This window comes from Panulirus ornatus, chromosome 43 (genome assembly GCF_036320965.1).
Source record: "Panulirus ornatus isolate Po-2019 chromosome 43, ASM3632096v1, whole genome shotgun sequence".
NCBI classification, from domain to species: domain Eukaryota; kingdom Metazoa; phylum Arthropoda; class Malacostraca; order Decapoda; family Palinuridae; genus Panulirus; species Panulirus ornatus.
Window position 1 is genome coordinate 19,245,427 of NC_092266.1, and position 12,720 is coordinate 19,258,146.

General features: G+C 40.8%; 1 protein-coding gene across 12 annotated transcripts in view; it reads right to left on the reverse strand.

Annotated features, from left to right (window-relative positions):
* CkIIalpha (casein kinase II subunit alpha) overlaps positions 1 to 12,720 on the reverse strand; it is an 84,146-nt gene that overhangs the window by 37,092 nt on the left and 34,334 nt on the right. For all 12 annotated transcript variants that reach the window (XR_011715704.1, XM_071687144.1, XM_071687152.1 and 9 more), the window contains one exon: positions 5,450 to 5,644. Coding sequence is in view for 11 of the 12 variants with exons in the window: in XM_071687144.1 (XP_071543245.1) it covers positions 5,450 to 5,644 (195 nt within the window). In the remaining variant the exon portion in view is untranslated. The remainder of the gene's footprint in view (positions 1 to 5,449; positions 5,645 to 12,720) is intronic.

The window sequence follows — 12,720 nt, forward strand, 5'->3', positions numbered from 1 at the left end:
GCATAAAAGTCAATGGTAAAATAAGGATGCCTTGTTTTAAGCACATACAATATAAAAGTATCAACCTTCTGGACAAGTACACACTAAAATTAATGCTGACAATAAACAAAGAATACCTATGAATATCTAAAACATGAACTTACCAAAAATGAAAGGCTAACACAAACTCCTCACAGCATGTCTTGCCTAATGAATAATATTTGCTTTCTCTACCACCAAACACAATAAGTAATTATCATGTGTTCATCTGGGACTGACATCAACTGGAAATCAAGGTTTCTTTCAATATCTATATCTATTTATTGTACTTGATTGCCACTTCCTGCATTAGGGAGGTAGCGCCAGGAAACAAAGACCCATTCACCAATGCACACACACAAGACTCATATTCATACTTGCTCGCCTTCATCCATTCCCAGCACCATCCTGCCCTACAAGAAACAGCATTGCCACCCCCCCATGAGCAAGGTAGTGCCAGGAAAGATGAAAAAAGGCCACATACATTCACACTCATTCTCTAGCTGACATGTGTAATGCAATGAAACCACAGCTCCCTATCCACATCCAGGCCCCACAGACCTTTCCAAGGTTTATCCCTGATATTTCATATGCCCTGGTTCAGTCCTGTGACACGTTGACCCCAGTATACCTAATCATTCCAATTCACTCTGTTCCACGCACACTTTCACCGTCCTGCAAATTCTTTAAATATGTTTCTTATTTCTCCAGGTCAAAAGCATACATAACAAAGCTGCATACTACACAAAATAGAACACCTTAGACAATAACTGGCTGTCCAGCTACCACAAACACTCAACTTCTACAAAAAGAAACAAAGCTCCTGATATATTCCTACCTCACTGCTTTCAGAATTCAATTCTTTGTAACAGCACTGGACCCTTCCTATCCAACTTTTGGGGAGTCATGTATAGTTGCCCTTGATTTATCTTAGGCTTTTGATAGTGTGGCATCGAGGTCTCATCTCTAAGCTTCCCTCTTTTGGCTTCTCTCCCTCACTTTGCTCCTTCATAGTTAGCTTTCTCTATGGACAATCTATCTATGGTTGTTGATGGATCACATTCAACCTTTTTCTCCATCTGCAGCAGTGTCCCTCAAAGTTCTGTCCTGACCAATACACTGTTTCTTCCTTTTTACAATGATTTTCCCTCCTCTACAAATAATCCAATGCGCTCAAATGCTGACAAATCAACATTGCATTCATCCACATCCTTCAGTTCTGTTCCCTTTCTCACTTGATCTACATCTCATCTTAACTCAGCTTCCTCAATAAACTCAGACTGAGACAGGATATCTCAGTGGGGTTCAAAAATCTGAAGTCTAATGCCTCCAAGACCCAATTTCTACCCATCTCTATCAAAAAAAAAAAATCCTCACAACTCTCATCTCTCCTTTGATGGTTCTTTAATCCCACCTCTTGACTAAATGAACATACTTGGTATTACTTTAACATCCTCTCTTTCCTGGAAACCCCACATTACTGGAATAGCAAAGTCTACCTCTAAGAAACTGGGTGTCCTGTTTAGATGTTGAAAGTTATTCTCTTCTAAAGAGTTGCTCTACTCATGCAAGGGACTTATTCGCCCTTGTATGGAGTACTGCTCTCACATCCGTACTTGACAGAGTCAAAAGTGATCCGCCTTATAAATTGCTCCAAGCTACCTTCCAAACTTGACCCCTTGGGCCGCAATGTAGGTTCACTTTCTTCCTTCTATAGAATTACTTTGGTTTTTGCTCCCAAGAGCTGGCTGCTTGTGTGACCACACCACTAGCTAGACCATACAATACTTGGCAAACTGCTGCATCACAATTATTGTGTGACCATCAGGAACTCTAGAGTGGGTCATTTTGACAACTGCTTTTTTCCCCCTACATGTCAAAGCTTTGGAACTCTCTACCTTCTAATGTATTTCCCAGTAACTATGACCTGGCACATTTCAAGACATGTTTTTCACTTTATCCAAAATTTGTAAATACTTTCCTGTCTTTTCTTTATCCATTCCATAATTCTCTCTACATTTCATTTAAGGCCCGTGCTTGATGTGGACCTTTGTTCATGACTGGATGAGAGAGGGTTTACCAGGAACAGATGATGAAACAGCCTCGTTTCCTCACATCCACTCTAGCTGACATGCATCATGCACCAAAATGCAACCAACCAGAAACCTCCATCCACTAATTTGCCCAACAGACCTTACTGCCTCATCCCCTCCTGCATGTTCATGCCCTAATCACTAAAAAGCATCTTTCACTTCATCTATCCACCTCCAATTCCATCTTTTCCTTCTCCCTGTCTTCTCCATTTCAGACATAAATACCCTCTAGTAAGCCTCTCCTCACCATCATCGTGACAAAACCAGTTCATCGTGACCTCTCTAACTCTCTCCATCACATTCTTCTTACTACAACACCACTCTGTTATTATTACTGCAATACCTGGCGATCTGCTATATTTACATGAGTCACTACAGAAACATTCAAAAGATTACACTTAAGGTTGAGGATAATGATGAACCTAGAATACATGACTAACATAGATAAGTAGCTCCTGGAAAAAATATATATAACAACCACAACATATGATGGGATGAGGAGGTGGTCGAGAGAAACACTGTTTTTCACCATACAAGTAGCGAGCTATACATGGCAGCCCAGCTGTAATGGTAAATTCAAGTCGTAGGTACTTGTAGGTTGGTACTTAACCATCTCCTTACACTACACACTGTCGTCAAGCATTTCATTTCCAACACTTCTACTATATTCAGTACTTTTATATCCATGGCCTTTGCTCACACCATCGGGACTTCTGTACCAACAAACATATGAAACTTAGCCAACCATTCCTAAATGCACCCTTGACCTTAGCCTCCTTACTCACTATATGGATCACTTCAGCTCCCATGGTACAATCCCTTACTAAGTCCACTCTCAGGTATCTATTACATTCCACTTCCTATACATTCTCTTTATTCAAATTCACACTCCAAACAATGTTTTTTTTCCCCAAAACATAATGACCTTATCAATAATCCCATCATTCCCAACTCTTTTTTACACGCTCCCAAACTCAGACAACAGTTTCTCACTCAAGTTTGCTACCACAGCCATGTCATCAACAACCAGTAAAAGATTCAACTCTGTGGCTGTTCCCAATAACCAACAGACTGCAGGCCTAAACCTCTCACCAAGACCATTATATTCCTTCACCATCCCATTCAGAAAGACTAAACAGAATCATGGTCCGAGATGATTCATTCTTTATTTCTTCCTCTTGCCTCCTTATGGATCTAGTCAAAACTAATTGCTCATGACACTTTCCCCTTGCCTGAATTGATTTCTGTCTAGCTTGGCTAGACATCTCTAACATTCTATACCATCATACAGCTTCTTTCATTATGTATGCATACTGAATTAACATGGTGCTCCATCTCTAACATTCTATACCATTAAACAACTTCTTTCATTCATGTATGCTATCTGAATTAACAATGTCCTCAGTCAATCCATTCCATTCGTTCACCACTCATACTATAAAAAGAACTTTTTTCAATCTTTTTTTGACCATGGAAGTTAAATTTGTATATGGATATGGAGGTGGAGGAGATAAATGCAAGACTTGGGGAGAGGGGCGAGTTTACAGTCTGTGGGGGATGAAAGGGCTTGAAAACTGAGTCAGTTGTTTCCTGATGATACACTATTGGTGACTGATTCAAGTGAGAAAGTGCAGAGGTTGGTGACTGAGTTTGGAAGTGTGTGAAAGGAGAAAGTTGTACATATATACAAGCAAGGTTATTAGGTTTGGAAATATAAAGGATGAGTGAGGAAAGGTTAACAAAGATGATATGTATCAGAAGTGGAGGGAAAAAGTTGACTTAATTGGAGCTGGAAGGATAAAGAGAAAAATTCTTTGAGCAACCATGGCATAAACATGCAGGAAGATGAAAAGCATAGGGGGATAGAGTAAATTGGAATGATGTGGCATACTGGGTTGATGTGCTGTCAATGGACTGAACCAGGGCATGTGAAACACCCACGGTAAACCATGGAAAGGTCTGTGGGGCCTGCTTAAGCATAGGGAGCTGTGGTTTTGGTGCATTACACTACACCTAGAGAATGGGTGTGAGAGGATGTGGCTAAAGCAGGAAACAGCAGTCAAGTATGGGGATTTTTTTCATAACTTCTATCTCTGGGGATAGGGAAGAAAGGAGACTTTCCATGTATTCCATGCATGTTATAGAAGGTGACTAAAAGGGGCTGGGCTAAAGCAAGTGGATGGAATCCTCCCTTTCTGTATTACTTTCCAAAAGAAGGAACAAATCAAGGAACCAAGTGAGGACTTTCCCCTCAAGGGCTTAGTCATTTGTTTTTCATGCTACTTTCCTCAAGTGTGAAATGGCAAGCATGTAAAAAAAAAATCATATGTTCATGTTAATATCCAAGAACTCTGTGCCTATGCTTGATATCAAATGAAAAAAAGAAAGAAAGAGCCAAGTGCTTTCAAAAACATCATTCATGCTCCCACCAAGGTACTCACCTAGCACTGGACCAAGCCAACATAAAGATTATAATGCAACTTTCTATGAATGTGATGTTCCATCAAAATGCTAACTTATCATTTACATTGTTTCTTCTCACTGCATAATGGAAATTATGGACCAAGCTCAAGATGAAATGACTAAAATGATTAATAGTTAATATCAAAATATAATCTTGAACTCCATCACCATTTTTTTTTTATACATTGGAGGCTCCAATCATGGACAAAAGTCCACATCAAGGCTGGGCCTTTATCGAAACATACAGAGGATTATGAAAGGGATAAAGAAGAGACAAGGGGAAGTATTTATGAATTCTGGAGGAAATCAAACACCTTCTAAAATTTGAAGGAAGTGAAAAACCTGTCATTTAAAATGTGCCACGACTAATTAATGGAGAAGACATAAGAAGGTAGAGTGTTCCAAAGCTTCGAGGTATAAGGAAAGAAACGGTTATCTAAATGAACAAACCCTGAGTTGCCAACGGCCCGGCCCCATAGCATTCATGTGACACAGCAGCCTGTCAAGTATGACATGGTCTAGCTAAAGGTGGATGGATTTAGTAAATAAAGTCTATATGTTCACTAAAACACCTTCAACCCTTATTTGATGGCCTAAGTGAAATAAGGGCTTTTGTGCTGAAATAAACTTTTCCTTATTTCTTACACAAAATGCTAAATTGACACGAAAGGCTGGAAGACAGTCTTCATTTGAGCCTTCACCCACATGTACAAAATGATTCATTACAAATTATCAACAAGCATTTGTCTTGATTTACAGTTTGAATGCCATCATTTGCAAAACAAATGTATCCATGTAGCACAAAAAAAATCCTTCAATTACTACTGACTGCAATCTAAAGTAGTAACATATGTTTTGCAACACTTAATACTGACCTGATAATCTACAAGAAGTTCTGGACCCTTAAAGTATCTGGATGCCACTCGAACGTTGTACTCTTGACCTGGGTGATAGAATTCTGCTAACCCCCAATCTATGAGTCGCAACTTCCGATGTTCATGGTCAATCATAACATTGTGAGGCTTTACATCTCTGTGCATTATTCCCATACTGTGACAATAGTCTAAAGCCTGTGAAAAGAATAATCATTTTCAGTTATCAAATGAAATTCCTAGAACCGTTTCTCTGAAATACAATCTAAGCCAAATATTTGGAGATCTGGCATTAAACATCCAATGCACACAATAACCAAGCACTAACTTCCTTCCTGTCTTTACTATGAAACAATTAAATCCCCTTGTTTTTACTGCCAAGGCATTTATCCCCAAGTTTACTAATTACCTACATTTCTCTTGAACCTTCATTATTCAGGTTATGTTCACATAAAATCTTTGTTAGCCAATCATTATTTTGTCTTTACCAACAAGGTAATACAATGTAAGTAACACATATACATGGGCAGCAAATCAGAATTCAACCCTCAACATTATGGCAGTTGTATTCCTCAAGAGAATATGACATGGGGGTTTATTACAATGCTCAAGGATCAAGTTCCCAGTTGCTGTGGTGTGCTGCTTCTTGTTTGGTCAATTCCTCTATCCTTTCTGTTCTCATTCAACCATCCTCCGCCCACAAGTCTGGCCAACGTTGCCTTCCATCTACAGCTTCCTGCTACCATTTGGGAGCTGTCCTCTAGTAAAATGTAGGTTATTGTCATTGCCTTTCATCTGTCTGTCCAAGCCTTTGCAGATTACTAGTGCCCCTTCCCATCTAGGAAAATGCCCCACCTGTTCTAACTGTGCTGCTCCTGCACTGGTCATTTCATGGTTTTTCTTGTAATTTCTGCCTTCTCTTGTCCTCGTTTTCATGCCTCCACTTGTCTCTCCCACACGCCCTGTTGCATCCTCTCCATAGAATTCTATAGAACTTCTCACTTGAGTATGCTGTAGTATTCTGTCTTTTACATGTCTCTTTTCATGGTAAGTGATCCTACTGCTCTGTCTGTGGAAGCACAGCTGAAAAATCTCTCAGTGGAAATTCCTTGCCTGATGCTCTGAACCACTGCATAATTACTTTTCTCCTCTCCACTCCTCTTGTTGCCTCTGCTCCTCTCCATGATTCTCGTTGCCTTCGACGTTTCCCCTATATGATGTTGATGTTCTGTGAATGCGTCTGTTATCCGCTTGAACTCTTCCTACAAAAATTCCAGACTACATGACCTCAGTGTCCTTAGAAAGAAACCCAACACTATGTCTGACTTGATACTGTTGCTGTCTGCTGAAAAGAAGAGTATGTAGTTATCTATGCTTGTCAGCTTCTTGTATACTAACAATTTCAGTCTGTTATCCCTCTCCATATGAGTGCATGCAAGAATGGCATTTTGTTGTTCTCCTCCTCTGCTATGAACTGTATGTTTTCACCTTGAGTTAAGTCTCCCATACAATCCTTTGTACGTTAAGTCTCCTTGGGTCTATGGCCAGCATATCATCCATATATCTCACCCATCAAACATCACAGCAACCTGGGGTAGACTATATAGGAAATGGGCAAATGGAGTAAATAAGATTTTGAGTGCTTTGGGCCTGAACATGCATAAGGGTGAAAAGCATAAACATGACAACATAATCTGGAGCAATATAGTATTCAGGGAGCAAAATACATATGAAAAGGTCTGTAAGGCTATGTTACGGATATATGAAAATGGTTCTGGTCCTTTACACATGATAAGCAGAGAATGCATGTGAGCAATTAAGTCCCTTTTCTTTGTTTGTACCTAGTGCTACCTTGCTGGCATGGGAAATGGCATCACTGCTTCTCTGTTCTTAAATGCAGTTTTCTCTCTTACCGTTCCGTCACAGTAGTTGTCAATGGAGCGACTTCCCCCTCCTATCTCATCAATAGTGGTGTTGCTCAAGGTTCTGTACTAATATTAGTCTAAGATCTTCTTTCTTCTACTTCTAAGCTTATATATTCTTATGCATACTTCAACTCTCTTTTCCTCCCCTATGCCTATTATCACTCATTCTTTTTCTCGTACTGATCATATTTCATTTCAAATTTGGACATGAGCAGCACTTCTGAGGGGGGAAGCAGTAACCTTGTAAAATCAATGCATTACACGTAACAGCTTGAGTGTGCAAGTGAGCAGATGTGGCCTTTTTTGTCTATTTCCTGAAGCTATCTCGATGACACGGGGTGGTGATACTGTTTCCTGTGGGGTAGGGTGATGCCATGAATGGATGGAAGCAAGCAAGTATGAATATGTACATGGGTATATATGTATGTATGCATGAATGTATATGTGTATATGAGTGGATGTTTCCTCTTCTGTTTCCTGATGCTACCTTGCTTACATGGGAGACAGTGATCAAGAATGGGGGGTTCTTTATCCGAGGTAGGTGAGAAAGATTTTTACCTACGTATTTCCTACATTTCATAGGTGACTAAAGGGGGTGGGAGCAGGGGCCTGGACACCCTCCCTTCCTTATATTTCAATGTCTAAAAGATGGAACAAAAGAAGGATCCAAACAAGGAGAGCTCATCCTCTTTGAAGGCTCAGATTGGTGTGTCTAATTATCCATGGATGTAATCAACAGGAGATGAGAGGAGAGACAGGTATTTATGGAAAGTAACCTGGATGTTCTGGCTCTGAGTGAATCAAAGCTCAAGGGGTAAAGAGGAAGAATGGTTTAGAAATATCTTTGGAGCAAAAGTCAGGGGATATTGAGAGGGGAAAATCTAAGGAGAGAGTAGCAGCACTACTCCTGAAGCATTTGGGAGAGTGAAATAGTGTAGGGAAGTGAATTCTAGACTGATGTGGGTAAAAATTAAAGTGGACGGTGAGAGATGAGTGAATATTAGAGCTTATGGACCTGGCCATACGAAGAAAGATCATCATGAGTAGCAAGTGTTATGGGAGCAGCTGAATGAGTATGTAAGCAATCTTGATGCATGAGACCAGTGATTAGTAATGAGTGATCTGTGAACCATTGCGAGTGTCTGGAATAGTGGCCATCTATGAAATTAGCTGTCTGTTTCTGCCATTGTTCTAGAGGGTTGTGTCAAGTAATCTATGCTGCAGAGGATGACCACATAAACAGCCTCAACCACCAGTAACTGCAGAACATGGATACTCATTTCACCAAACAGTATCAGAAGAACAAGCCTCCTAGCCTCCACCTCCATTCCCTGAGGAACAATGCTCCTTGATTCTCACACCAGTATCTGAGGAACAAGGCTCCTTGCCTTACCCCAGAAACACACAAAACAACACACTTCATGACCTGCAGACCCACTTAATGGACATGGTCAGGTTCCTGACTGCTCCAAGAGCACAACAGAAGGGAAAGCTGGAGATGGAATGTATGATATGATGACACAGTCATTTCCCCCCACAAGTCATACCTAGGGGTTTGAGGGACAGCCATATATTCACTGACCTTATCTTTACAGATTGTTACAAGCTAGTAAATACTTTCACACCTTTTCACTACGTACAATCTTTGAACGTTCAACTTTTGAGAAACATACTTTCAAATAGCTGTGGAATTCAGATTTTGCTAAAAACCCTATAAGACAGGGGAGGTACATAATTTACTCATAGGCAAGGATTTGATATGTTAATGTGTTAACTTGATAAGAAAACAGTAAGTTATATGTGTAATATACCAGTGCTATGAAAAAACTCATGTAATTAAAATAAAACAGCCCAGAGTGGGGTGCCTAAATGTGTGTGGATGTAACCAAGATGTGAAAAAAGGAGAGATAGGTAGTATGTTTGAGGAAAGGAACCTGGATGTTTTGGCTCTGAGTGAAACGAAGCTCAAGGGTAAAGGGGAAGAGTGGTTTGGAAATGTCTGGGGAGTGAAGTCAGGGGTTAGTGAGAGGACAAGAGCAAGGGAAGGAGTAGCAATACTCCTTAAACAGGAGTTGTGGGAGTATGTGATAGAATGTAAGAAAGTAAATTCTCGATTAATATGGGTAAAATTGAAAGTTGATGGAGAGAGGTGGGTGATTATTGGTGCATATGCACCTGGGCATGAGAAGAAAGATCATGAGAGGCAAGTGTTTTGGGAGCAGCTGAATGAGTGTGTTAGCGGTTTTGATGCACGAGACCGGGTTATAGTGATGGGTGATTTGAATGCAAAGGTGAGTAATGTGGCAGTTGAGGGAATAATTGGTATGCATGGGGTGTTCAGTGTTGTAAATGGAAATGGTGAAGAGCTTGTAGATTTATGTGCTGAAAAAGGACTGATGATTGGGAATACCTGGTTTAAAAAGCGAGATATACATAAGTATACTTATGTAAGTAGGAGAGATGGCCAGAGAGCGTTATTGGATTACGTGTTAATTGACAGGCGTGCGAAAGAGAGACTTTTGGATGTTAATGTGCTGAGAGGTGCAACTGGAGGGTTGTCTGATCATTATCTTGTGGAGGCTAAGGTGAAGATTAGTATGGGTTTTCAGAAAAGAGGAGTGAATGTTGGGGTGAAGAAGGTGGTGAGAATAAGTGAGCTTGGGAAGGAGACCTGTGTGGGGAAGTACCAGGAGAGACTGTGTACAGAATGGAAAAAGGTGAGAACAATGGAAGTAAGGGGAGTGGGGGAGGAATGGGATGTATTTAGGGAATCAGTGATGGATTGCGCAAAAGATGCTTGTGGCATGAGAAGAGTGGGAGGTGGGCTGTTTAGAAAGGGTAGTGAGTGGTGGGATGAAGAAGTAAGAGTATTAGTGAAAGAGAAGAGAGAGGCATTTGGACGATTTTTGCAGGGAAAAAATGCAATTGAGTGGGAGAAGTATAAAAGAAAGAGACAGGAGGTCAAGAGAAAGGTGCAAGAGGTGAAAAAAAGGGCAAATGAGAGTTGGGGTGAGAGACTATCAGTAAATTTTAGGGAGAATAAAAAGATGTTCTGGAAGGAGGTAAATAGGGTGCGTAAGACAAGGGAGCAAATGGGAACTTCAGTGAAGGGCGTAAATGGGGAGGTGATAACAAGTAGTGGTGATGTGAGAAGGAGATGGAATGAGTATTTTGAAGGTTTGTTGAATGTGTCTGATGACAGAGTGGCAGATATAGGGTGTTTTGGTCGAGGTGGTGTGCAAAGTGAGAGGGTTAGGGAAAATGATTTGGTAAACAGAGAAGAGGTAGTAAAAGCTTTGCGGAAGATGAAAGCCGGCAAGGCAGCAGGTTTGGATGGTATTGCAGTGGAATTTATTAAAAAAGGGGGTGACTGTATTGTTGACTGGTTGGTAAGGTTATTTAATGTATGTATGACTCATGGTGAGGTGCCTGAGGATTGGCGGAATGCGTGCATAGTGCCATTGTACAAAGGCAAAGGGGATAAGAGTGAGTGCTCAAATTACAGAGGTATAAGTTTGTTGAGTATTCCTGGTAAATTATATGGGAGGGTATTGATTGAGAGGGTGAAGGCATGTACAGAGCATCAGATTGGGGAAGAGCAGTGCGGTTTCAGAAGTGGTAGAGGATGTGTGGATCAGGTGTTTGCTTTGAAGAATGTATGTGAGAAATACTTAGAAAAGCAAATGGATTTGTATGTAGCATTTATGGATCTGGAGAAGGCATATGATAGAGTTGATAGAGATGCTCTGTGGAAGGTATTAAGAATATATGGTGTGGGAGGCAAGTTGTTAGAAGCAGTGAAAAGTTTTTATCGAGGATGTAAGGCATGTGTACGTGTAGGAAGAGAGGAAAGTGATTGGTTCTCAGTGAATGTAGGTTTGCGGCAGGGGTGTGTGATGTCTCCATGGTTGTTTAATTTGTTTATGGATGGGGTTGTTAGGGAGGTGAATGCAAGAGTCCTGGAAAGAGGGGCAAGTATGAAGTCTGTTGGGGATGAGAGAGCCTGGGAAGTGAGTCAGTTGTTGTTCGCTGATGATACAGCGCTGGTGGCTGATTCATGTGAGAAACTGCAGAAGCTGGTGACTGAGTTTGGTAAAGTGTGTGGAAGAAGAAAGTTAAGAGTAAATGTGAATAAGAGCAAGGTTATTAGGTACAGTAGGGTTGAGGGTCAAGTCAATTGGGAGGTAAGTTTGAATGGAGAAAAACTGGAGGAAGTGAAGTGTTTTAGATATCTGGGAGTGGATCTGTCAGCGGATGGAACCATGGAAGCGGAAGTGGATCATAGGGTGGGGGAGGGGGCGAAAATTTTGGGAGCCTTGAAAAATGTGTGGAAGTCGAGAACATTATCTCGGAAAGCAAAAATGGGTATGTTTGAAGGAATAGTGGTTCCAACAATGTTGTATGGTTGCGAGGCGTGGGCTATGGATAGAGTTGTGCGCAGGAGGATGGATGTGCTGGAAATGAGATGTTTGAGGACAATGTGTGGTGTCAGGTGGTTTGATCGAGTAAGTAACGTAAGGGTAAGAGAGATGTGTGGAAATAAAAAGAGCGTGGTTGAGAGAGCAGAAGAGGGTGTTTTGAAATGGTTTGGGCACATGGAGAGAATGAGTGAGGAAAGATTGACCAAGAGGATATATGTGTCGGAGGTGGAGGGAACGAGGAGAAGAGGGAGACCAAATTGGAGGTGGAAAGATGGAGTGAAAAAGATTTTGTGTGATCGGGGCCTGAACATGCAGGAGGGTGTAAGGAGGGCAAGGAATAGAGTGAATTGGAGCGATGTGGTATACAGGGGTTGACGTGCTGTCAGTGGAGTGAATCAAGGCATGTGAGGCGTCTGGGGTGGACCATGGAAAGCTGTGTAGGTATGTATACACGTGTGTGGACATGTGTATGTACATGTGTATGGGGGGGGGGGGGGGCCATTTCTTTCGTCTGTTTCCTTGCGCTACCTCGCAGACGCGGGAGACAGCGACAAAGTATAAAAAAAAAAAAAAAAAAAAAAAAAAAAATAAACAAATATAACTGCTTTTCTCAATTTCCAATATATGCTTAAAAATTTAGCATCATAGTAACATTCTTTACTTTCATAAATATTGCTTTCCCTTCCCATATCACTTAACTCTGCCCTGTACCACTATTGTAGTACTAAATAGCATACTGGGTTTTACACCTCCATGCCCTTACTTAAAATCTTATCCATATACTTATCCAAATCTTATCCATATACATTACCAGCAACTTAACTACATAACTGGAATAATCATCATGCAACATAATCAACCCTACGAGGTTATGAAAAGTGTAAGCACATCATCATTGTAAGAAGTTTGATTTATACAGCAACTATAA